This window comes from Rhopalosiphum padi, chromosome 3, assembly GCF_020882245.1.
Source record: "Rhopalosiphum padi isolate XX-2018 chromosome 3, ASM2088224v1, whole genome shotgun sequence".
Classification (NCBI taxonomy): domain Eukaryota; kingdom Metazoa; phylum Arthropoda; class Insecta; order Hemiptera; family Aphididae; genus Rhopalosiphum; species Rhopalosiphum padi.
In genome coordinates this window covers 5,783,818-5,794,724 of record NC_083599.1, presented here as the reverse complement: position 1 = coordinate 5,794,724, position 10,907 = coordinate 5,783,818, and the positions used below count along the sequence as shown (strand labels likewise).

Below are 10,907 nucleotides of genomic sequence, written 5' to 3'. Positions count from 1 at the left end.
GCGTTGGCATTACTTCTCCCCCGCCACATCGTTTATTTAACAAACATTGTTTAAAAGGTACCGCGGGGGGGTTCCGGAACATGCCCCGTACCCTTACCCTTACAAAAAACACGCTACATAATTGAGGGGCTCTAACCCTCGCATTTGGCTATTTCGGCCCACAGACGTAAACTTAACTACGTTATCTTAAATCTTAATCTTCTGTCGCGAGGGCCACCCTCCTTTTCTCTCTCCCGTTCAGCAACTTCCTTGGCGGAGAGAACCCTTCGTGCATACATTGCAAGAGCTTCCCACCTTTGCAGATTAAACAGCATAAACGGGACGATGTTTCCTCGATTCAGTGCCACTCCAAAATCAGACACGCTTGTCAGCTCCCTCCTATCTTCGTCCCACACTGGACATTCAAAGAGCGTGTACTCTGCCGTGTCATTCTCATCCTGGCAGTGATGACACTTGCTATACTCTTCTTTGCCGATCTTATGCAGGTACTGCCCGAAGCAGCCGTGTCCAGATAGCAACTGGGTGACATGGAAGTCCAGGCATCCGTGCCGCCTGCTACACCACGACTCAATGTCAGATATCAGGAGCTTGGTCCAGCTTCCAGTTTTAGATTCCTCTATGCGCTTGCGCCACGCCTCCGTGGTCTTCGCGCGGGGGGCATATCTTCAATACGGCCAGACCTCCTCTCGTCGAACACCGCTCTGCGCTCGATTGCCAGAAGGTCGGCTGGAGGCATGCCAGATAAGATGTTTGCTGCGGTTCTGACACCGTACGGTACGCGCATATGCTTCTAAGAAGAGCTTTGCGCTGTACACGGTTTATCTGCTCTACGTTGCTGGGTACGTATTCTAGCGTGTAGGCCCAGGAAGGGGCGCCATACAACAACACAGACTGTGTCACTGCTACATACAGCCTCCTTCTCAGCTGTTTCGGGCCACCGATATTGGACATCAGGCGCCCAAGCTGGTTCGCTGTCCTCTCTGATTTCGCGGAGGCTTCGCATATGTGCGCCTTGAACAATAACTTCCGGCCGATCAACATCCCCAAGTATTTAATTTCTTTCTTCATCTCTAACGTCTGTCCGTTAAGAGTAATGTGAGGGTTCGCGTATTTAAGATAATGAAATATGTTGTACTTGAACGAACAAAAGCATATTCTCCAGTGCAATTATTTTTTTTTATTGTAGTGATTATTATCATTATTACTATTATTATTATTATGTCTATCTATATATTATACGTTATATCTTATATGTATGGCTTGTCGTGTGTCGTGCGGACCGACCGACCGACCGATAAACCTATTTGTGTAATATTTTTGTTTGCGTCGTAGCCGTTGTCGGCATGCATCGGCCCGCCGATCCAAGCCGACCACTGCGACGACAGATTATTATTTTGTATTATTGAAAATATTTAAAATAAGTCAGTAGTTAGTCATCACCGCCCGTCGACTGTTGAGTACGGCGTGTGTTATGTGACAATAAATTAATAAAACGTATGTCTGATTCTGATTTTTTTTGGCATCACTATGTCCGATCTTTTTTTATTTTAAGTGTCCACTCGCACCATCAGTTTCAGAAGTGGGATTGAACTGAATTAATTATGAATGTAATTGTTATTGTGTAAATTTTTTTTTTTACTAAGTATTTGAAAGTGAATGTTAACCAGTATGAAAAATCAACCGAATGTTAACGCCGGAGTTGTTACACGATCCCGTAGCAATATGAATGATGAAGATAACGTTAACAACGAAGGACAGGAAAATGAATTGAATGATGCGCAAGGAAGTCACGCTAACAACGTTGACATGTTCAATGAAACGAATGATACACAGGAAGTACATGCCAACATACCGAATGGACCGAATGTCGATATAGGTAATGTGAATACAAATACACTACTTTGTACTTTAATGTCACAAAACGCCATGTTAATGGAGCTATTGAAGTCGCAGCAAGCTAGTAAATCGTCGAACGACATGACAATTGCACCGGATTTGAATAAATCTATACCAGTTTTTAATGGGCTAACAACGGGCGCGCAAGCTCGAGATTGGTTGCGGACAGTGAACGGTGTCGCTAATCTACATCGCTGGCCAGACAACTTTAAATTGCAGTCCGTGCGTGCAAATCTGGACGGTGCTGCTCGTCATTGGTTCATATCGAGGGATATCGAGGACTGGGCCGATTTTGAAAGGCAGTTTTGCAAAACGTTCGTAGGCGTAGTGTTGACAGGTGATTATTGGAAAGAAATGAGTCGTCGCGTCCAACAACGAAACGAGAATATACGCGAATATTTTCACGAAAAAGTTTACCTGTGCAAACGAGTTGGCCTATCTTTTTATGAATCGAAAATACAAGTTTTGGAAGGTCTTTTCTCAAAGGATCTAAGTATGTATTTATTGGGCCGTGATCATCGAGACGAAGACGACTTATTGAACGATATGGTCGAGTATGAACGTTTAGATACATCACGTGCGACTCGTTTTCGCCAGTCGTCAGCAAACAGTAAAGATAACGGTGTACATAAGCCTATACCACGACAGCAGAATGATACACCATCGTCTTTACCGACGAAGAAGGAAAATCCGATAAACACAACAGATTACGAAGGAAAACCGACAGTCCGATCGTGTTTTAATTGTGGATCGAGAACACATATTTCACCTCAGTGTCCTAAGCCAAAGAGAGAAAAGAGAGCCTGTTATGAGTGTGGTTCGATGTCACATCAAATAGGAAGTTGTCCAGGACGTACAAGACAGGACTAATGAACATCGACATTGCAGACGATGATGTACCACCCGTCGACCACCCGAAGCCGTAAGAAGGGCTGCATCCGAGTTGGGTCCCAAATTTATAATTACTACACTAGTTGGGTCCCGAATTATTTTAGGTACTACACTAGTTGGGTCCCGGATTTTTGTAGGTACTATACTAGTTCGGTCCCGGATTTTTATAGTTGCTACACTAGTTGGGTCCTGAATTATTTTAGCTACAATACTAGTTCTTGAATATTTTTTGGTAAGTACTACACTATAGTACTATACTAACATTTTCCTTCCCATTTTAACAGACTTAGGACTGTCTATGATCTATTTAGACCACAGGTATGGTTAAAAATGTTTTTTACAGTTTTTTTTTTAGTTTTGTTTCTTTTCTATTAAAATATAAGTAATTAGAATTTTATAAAAAAATAAATCACTTATATATTGAAAAGGTTAAAAACTAATTAGTATAAAAATACATATTATATAATATAAATATAGCCATATAGGTGTAAGTTAAAAAATATTAAAAATGTTAAAATTATTATACAATAATATTATAAATACAAAAAAAAAATATTTTTGGAAAAATCACATGTTTGTTGGTAAAAATTTATACGATATTAATTTTACAAAATCAAATCGATTGATTATTCCTGCAGTTTTTTTATTCATATTGTCAGCTATAAATTTTTCTTTTAGCAAAATGCAGTTTCTTTTTTTCATTACTTCTACACTTCTCATTTTTATATAAGTATCAATTTGTACGTTTTTTAAAATTTCTAGGAACTGATAAATATTTGGGTGTGCTGTGTAAAACATAGAATTAAAATGAGAATGGAATGATTCGCAGGAATTTGTGGTTCGCATTGTCGAGGCATTAAATTCTGACCAAATTTTTGGTGGAAATCTAGATTCTTCATTAATATAATTGTCAAAAACATAATCAGTGAATTCTCGAATTTTATTGTCGTTTGGTTGGAGACTCATTATATCTTCAATAAAACAATTTTCCACTTCTTCTGGGTGTAGAAATGGTAAGCCAAAAAAATATTTGAGATATTTACTTAATTCAGAATTACTTTTATACTCGTTTGTTAATCCCAAATTTTGAATTTTCCGCCACCAGCTCTGCCCTAAATGGAATCTACACCCTTTAATATTTATTTCCGGCCATACTGATAAAATAGAATTATGAATAGCTTCTTCAAAGTCTACATATATTGTTTGAGGTAAAAATTTTAAATTAAGTTTTTCGCATTCATTACATAACATCCGAAAAGTTTGAGTATAAATTTCTTTTTGTTTATTTGGGAGTAGACAAAAAATAAGTGGAATATAATGATTATTATGTATTGTATGTATTGTGAATATTTGCATAAATATTTTTGGGCAACTTTTGAATGTGCCATCTACGTAAAACGTGTTGTTGTTACATAAAAAATTTAAATTTTCGACTGTACAAAAAATAACTATGTTATATTGATTATCATTAATTAATAAAAAATTTTCTTGTTTGTTAGTTTTTATATTTAAATCGTTCAATACTTTGTGAACCTCGTCATAACTTTGTGGAATATTTGGTAGAATATTTTTTCTCGCGTGATGAATATTTTTTTTAATAAGTGTACAATCGTAACGTGTTAATGTATCTATATCATTGTTTTTTAATTCAGAATGTAATAATTTAGAAGGTTTCTCACATATATCATTTTGAGCTTTTCTCTTTAAATTATTATTTAATATCTGCCTATTTAATATTTTTTCGGAATCACAATTATGATTATGTGTCAAATTTTGATCAATAAATTGATTTTCGTTGTATTTAAAAAATGACTTACATGATCTATGAATACATCTCCATCGTTCAATATCATTTTTCAGAAGTTTGTGAAATGAAAATTTATATCCTTCTATAATATATATTTTTTTGCCCTTTTCACTGAACATAACGTTAGAATCTTCCATAGTGCTAGTGGTTAGAATGCAGAACACTTACTACCAACATGTAGCTATATCGATAGATAACTCGTCGAGGTTTAACCGGCATTTATCGCTGTTCCAGATAGTTTATTATAAGATATGTCAAAAATTATCAGATATTACCGATAATACTGATATTATTACACGAATGCTCGAAAAATCCATGAGAGAAAACCACTTACGTCTTTTTTTATTACGAATATCCCATAATAGTCATATTATATATGTATAAGTACTTTTCATTTACTTTTAAATTTAATAAAATTCTATTAATATTATTGTACAATATTTTTACTAACTATCAAATACTATTATATAAATTATACAATTCTTCATAAACCTATTATATGGATTTATTTAAATTAAATAATATGTATTTATATACTTGGTTTTTAGCATTTTTAATATTTTAAAAAAAAACTGTAAAAAACATTTTTAACCATACCTGTGGTCTAAATAGCTCATAGACAGTCTGTTAAAATGGGAATGAAAATGTTAGTATAGTGTAGTACTTACCAAAAAATATTCAGGAACTAGTGGAATACCTATAATAATTTGGGACCCAACTAGTATAGTACCTATAAAAATCTGGGACCTAACTAGTACACTACCTGCGATTAGCCCCTAGTATTCGGGACCCAACTCGGATGCACCGGTAAGAAGTACAATGCCACATTGGCGTTCCCGTTGCCGAACATGAAGTTTGTGAGGTCAAGTTCAACGCGGTAATCGACACAGGTAGTCCTATAAGCCTTCTGAAATGTGAGTTCATTCCAAATAATTATGTTGTAATTAAATCAGCATGTGATAGTAATTTCTACGGAATTAACGGGGCTAAGTTAAATATATTGGGGATTTTTGAAACTAATGTAATAATCAATAATAATGTTATAGATTTTATATTTTATGTTGTACCGAATAGTACCATGTCTTCTGATGCTATTCTAGGTAGGGATCTCCTGTCTAAACCCGGATTTAAAATTGAATTTATGAACGATAAAGTTAATATTATTAATCTTAATACCGATATCATTATGAAAGAAGTTGATAATAATTTCGACGAAATATTATGTATTAATTATGGTCAAGACGAAAACGACCGCAATGATAATTGTTTGTTGAACATAAATCCGGATTTGGACTCTGAGATAAGAAATAAGTTTATTGAAGTGTATAACAACGAATATCACGTTCTGTTAAAAGAAAACGTAGAGTCACGCGACGGTAATGTAGATTTTGATATGAAAATTATTTTAAAGCATGAACAACCTATTTCTTTTCGCCCTAGACGCCTGTCATACAGTGAACAAAATAAGTTGCGTGTTATTTTAGACGAGCTGTTGTCCGAAGGAGTGATAAGACCGAGTAATAGTGCATATAGCAGCCCGATCGTGCTAGTTAAAAAGAAATCTGGAGACTATAGGTTGTGTATAGACTATAGAGAGCTTAATAAAATAACGGTAAGAGATAATTTTCCGACACCCCTAATAGACGACCAGTTGGATCGACTACGTGAAAAGAAAATATTTACATTGTTAGATTTAAAGAATGGATTCCATCACGTGCGTATGTGTGAAAAATCTATCCCGTATACGTCGTTCGTAACACCGTTAGGGCAATATGAATACGTAAGAATGCCGTTTGGTTTAACCAACTCGCCCAGAGTATTCGGTCGATTTATTCAGTTTGTTTTCCACGATTTAATCCGCCGGGGCGACCTATTAGTATATTTAGATGATATGATGGTTGCAACCCAAAATTATAACGAACACTTCGCAATATTAAAAGAAGTTTTCCGCCGAGCGGCGAAACACAACTTACAATTTCGGTTGGATAAATGTTTTTTCGGTTTTAAAGAGGTCGAGTACCTCGGGTATCTAATTAATGAACATGGCGTACGTCCCAGTTCAAGACACATCGAGGCAATGCTCACCTATCCTATTCCAAAAAACCAAAAACAAGTAAGGCAATTTTTAGGGTTAGCCAGTTATTTTCACCGCTTTATTCCTAATTTCTCGACGGTCGCTAAGCCACTTTACGATCTCGTTAAGAAAAATACACATTTTATGTTCGGAGATAAGGAACAAAGTGTTTTTAGATTTTTGTGTACAACACTGACCGAGTCACCAGTATTGGCTATTTATTCACCCGACGCAGATACGGAGTTACATTGCGACGCAAGCTCGTCGGGGTTTGGTGCAATATTACTCCAAAAACAGAAAGATAACATATTAAAACCAGTATTCTATTTTAGTCAACGCACGTCCCCGAGCGAGTCCAAATTTCATAGTTTTGAATTAGAATGTCTCGCCGTATCAAACGCTATCAAACGTTTCCATGTTTATTTAGCCGGCATAACGTTCAAGGTCATGACTGATTGCGATAGTTTTCGTCTCACTTTGAGTAAAAAAGAAATAAACCCACGAATTTCCAGGTGGGCGTTATTTTTGCAAAACTATGATTTCAACATTTTTCACCGTCCGAACACAAAAATGCAGCACGTAGACGCATTTAGTAGGTGCCATGCTATCTTAGTGTTAGAATCTAACTCATTTGAACAGGTGCTCGCCCTTAGGCAAAATACAGATGATGACATTAGTAAAATTAGAGACGAGTTATTAACGAAAGATAGCAAACTATTTGAATTACGCAATGGACTGGTGTACAGAAAAGAAAACAAAAATGTTAAATTTTATGTACCACTGTCTATGGAATCTAATATCATACGAACGTGCCACGACGATATGGCACATGTTGGCTTATCTAAGGTCATCGAAAACATTTCGCGCGTATATTGGTTCCCGGACATGAAAACGAAAGTACGTAATTATATAAATAACTGCTTAAAATGTATCGAGTTCACAGTTCCTAGTGGGAAAAAAGAAGGTTTTCTTAATTGTATTCCGAAGGGAGATAAACCATTTTTAGTAATACACGTAGACCACCTGGGTCCCCTGGAGAAAACAGGAAACAAAAACAAGTTTATTTTTGTCGTGATTGACGCATTTACAAAATTCGTAAAATTATATCCCTGTCGTAGTACAAAAACGGAAGAAATAATAAAACATTTGCGTATTTATTTTCAAACATATTCGAAGCCGCGCAAAATAATCAGTGATCGTGGTACGTCATTTACGTCCTTAGCATTTAAAGAATTTCTGGAGAACGAATCTGTAAGCTTAGTGTTAGTTGCTGCAGGAACACCTAGGGCCAACGGCCAGGTGGAGATTGTCAATAAATCCGTTGTACCCATGTTAGCAAAATTATCCGAATCTACAAATAAATGGGACCGAGTATTAAATGTAGTCGAATTTGCAATTAATAATACCATACATAGGTCAACCGGTCAGAGTCCAAGCGTTCTATTATTTGGAGTAAACCAGGTCGGCATAGTGAACGACGAGATACGGCTAATATTAGATAACGAAATAAATACGAGTTCTGTAGACTTAGATGAAGCGAGAGCAATAGCCGTCGAATGTATCGACAGAGCACAAGAGAGTAACACAGCTCAATATAATTCTAAACGAAAGACCCCGACAGTTTACAAAGAAAATGATTACGTGATGATTACTAACGTAGACGTTACCGTAGGTCATAACAAAAAATTAATCCCTAAGTTCCGAGGTCCGTATGTAGTACGTAAAGTTTTGAAACACGACAGATACGTTATTGGTGATATAGATGGGTTTCAGGTAACACAACGTCCATTCGAGACTATCGTTGGTCCGGACAGAATGAAAATGTGGATTAAGGTCTAACATACTTGCTTTAGCATTTTTTTTTTTTGATGTTATGTTTTTTTCCCTTATTAATTAATTTTCTTTTTTTTCATAAGCTGGTCGATATGATAACACGTTTTCTTCCCATTTTTATTTTATTTGTATTTGTAAACATTGTTCAAATTACTACAGTCTACAACCTTGTTCGGGACGAACAAATGTCAGGATTGGCCGAACTGTAGTGATTATTATCATTATTACTATTATCATTGATTTTATAATATACAGATAAGCCATAGCAGGGGTACGAAACTCCGTGCGTTGGCCGAATCAGGCAGTTGTGACCTTGAACACGGTCTCCAGATGGGCGTGGCATACGTTATCAATTAAATATATCATATCAATATCACAATATCATTTGTACCATTTTGTAGTTTTTGTACAATACGAATACGACAATATTGTTTATTAATTTTACCAAGATTTATGTTTATGTATTAAGATTTAAAATTTACTCTAATGAAAAAATATTACAATACTTAAATTAATGACTAGTGTAATAATAGGTAATTGGATTTGGAATAAAATACTAGGCTTAAAGAACAAACACATTGGAAATTTCGTAAGAATATATTTAATTTATTCAATGAAAAATAATATATTACATTAAAAGAATACATACATTTTATTATAACAATACTAAATGGCTCGCTGTAATAAAAGAATACATCGATTTTATTATTTTTCATATGATCACAGTTGTTAGTCCTAAAAAGAACTGTTTAAGTAAAGTATTCGCTTTCTGAATCAATATAATAAAAGACTATTCAATTTTATTATTTGTTACATGACCAGAGGTTAGTCCTAAAAAGAACTGTTTAAGTCCTAAAAAGAACTGTTTAAGTCCTAAAAAGAACTGGTTAAGTAAAGTATTCGCTTTCTGAATCAATATAATAAAAGACTATTCAATTTTATTATTTGTTACATGACCAGAGGTTAGTCCTAAAAAGAACTGGTTAAGTAAAGTATTCGCTTTCTGAATCAATATAATAAAAGACTATTCAATTTTATTATTTGTTACATGACCAGAGGTTAGTCCTAAAAAGAACAATTTTAGTGAAATGTATTTGGCTAATAATACTGAAATTACTATTAATTTGTTACACATTCGTTGGTTATGAATCATTATAGGCATAAACAAAAATGAATTAATATCAACAGCTGGTTTTTTTTTTTTAAATTCAGTATTTATAAATTTGAAAGAATTTGAACTTTTCTGTTCATTTTACCAGTACGTAATGCTTGAGATTTCTTGTTGGTTCTATTTAATGAGTTATATATTCGAAATCTTAAGAATAAGTTAATTAAGAAGTCTTTAGGAAAATTATCACACGGATGATAGAAAAAAATTGTATTTAAAATTAAATCTTTAAGAGTCTTACCCACGTTGGGCTGAGGAGCTAATGAAATGAAATGTCTATCAAAAACTTGATTAATTTGAAAAATATACTGATAAAAAGTAGAATCGGGCATCATTAAATTACCAAATAATAAAGAAGGATTTGCTTCATATGATTTAAAATGGGAATAAAATGTTTCACTGGATAACGAAGTAGTTGCTTGTGCAAAACTTAAACAAGTTGTACATTGATGAACTTTTAAACATTGCCCAATTAAGTAACCACAAATATATGTCAAAGCATTCTGTTCAGGTATATTAATTTGTTTGTAATTATTAATGTTTGCAATAGGTAATGGAATTTGAATAGGATTTTTTTCAGGGAAAAGTACTTTAATTTCACTTATAGGAGTTTTTTCAAGAGTGAGTAAGACATCATCTAAATCTTGAATACAGTTAGCACCTTCAGAGTGCTCAAAATAATCAAGACAAAAAAGTTTTTTAAAAGTTCTTTTAAACTGAATACATGTAGGATTTATGCAATTTCCATTTTGAATTCTTACAGTTCCAAAAAAATTTTCTAATTTGTCCTGATTTAACCTATTAGTACATATTGAATCTATTTCAGAATCACTGCTATTAGTTAAATTTTGATGAAGACGATTTAATCCAGCGATTGATATTAACCAGCCATTAATAAATTTTATATTATAGTGTCTAGCTATATTGACCCACTCATTTTTTACAGCATCAAATTTTTGAATTTCTAAATTTTCAAAATAATTAAACATTAAATTTAAAAAATCTTTCTGATAAGAAGAGTTTGAAAATGGCAATGAATAACGTTTTGATCCATCATGATTAGAAACTTCGGTAGAATTGGGGCGGGAATTAAATATATCAAACAGTTTATCCATGGAATCTATGAAATCAATTGTATCGAAAGCACTATGTGGCAATTCATTACAAGAAACTAGGGTAGTCATCCCTGCAACCACTGTATGACTAAAAACATGACATGCAAATTTGACTTTCATTTT

The 10,907-nt window shown here is 34.3% G+C and overlaps 1 protein-coding gene across 1 annotated transcript; it reads right to left on the bottom strand.

Moving 5' to 3' along the window:
- Nucleotides 1-176: 176 nt before the first annotated feature.
- LOC132924742 (uncharacterized) lies at nucleotides 177-1,068 on the bottom strand. The gene is made up of 2 exons (XM_060989190.1): nucleotides 739-1,068; nucleotides 177-644 (listed from the first exon to the last, which is right to left on the bottom strand). Exons 1-2 carry the CDS (start codon nucleotides 1,066-1,068, stop codon nucleotides 177-179), a joined length of 798 nt encoding a protein of 265 aa, XP_060845173.1.
- Between the last annotated feature and the right edge of the window lie 9,839 nt (nucleotides 1,069-10,907).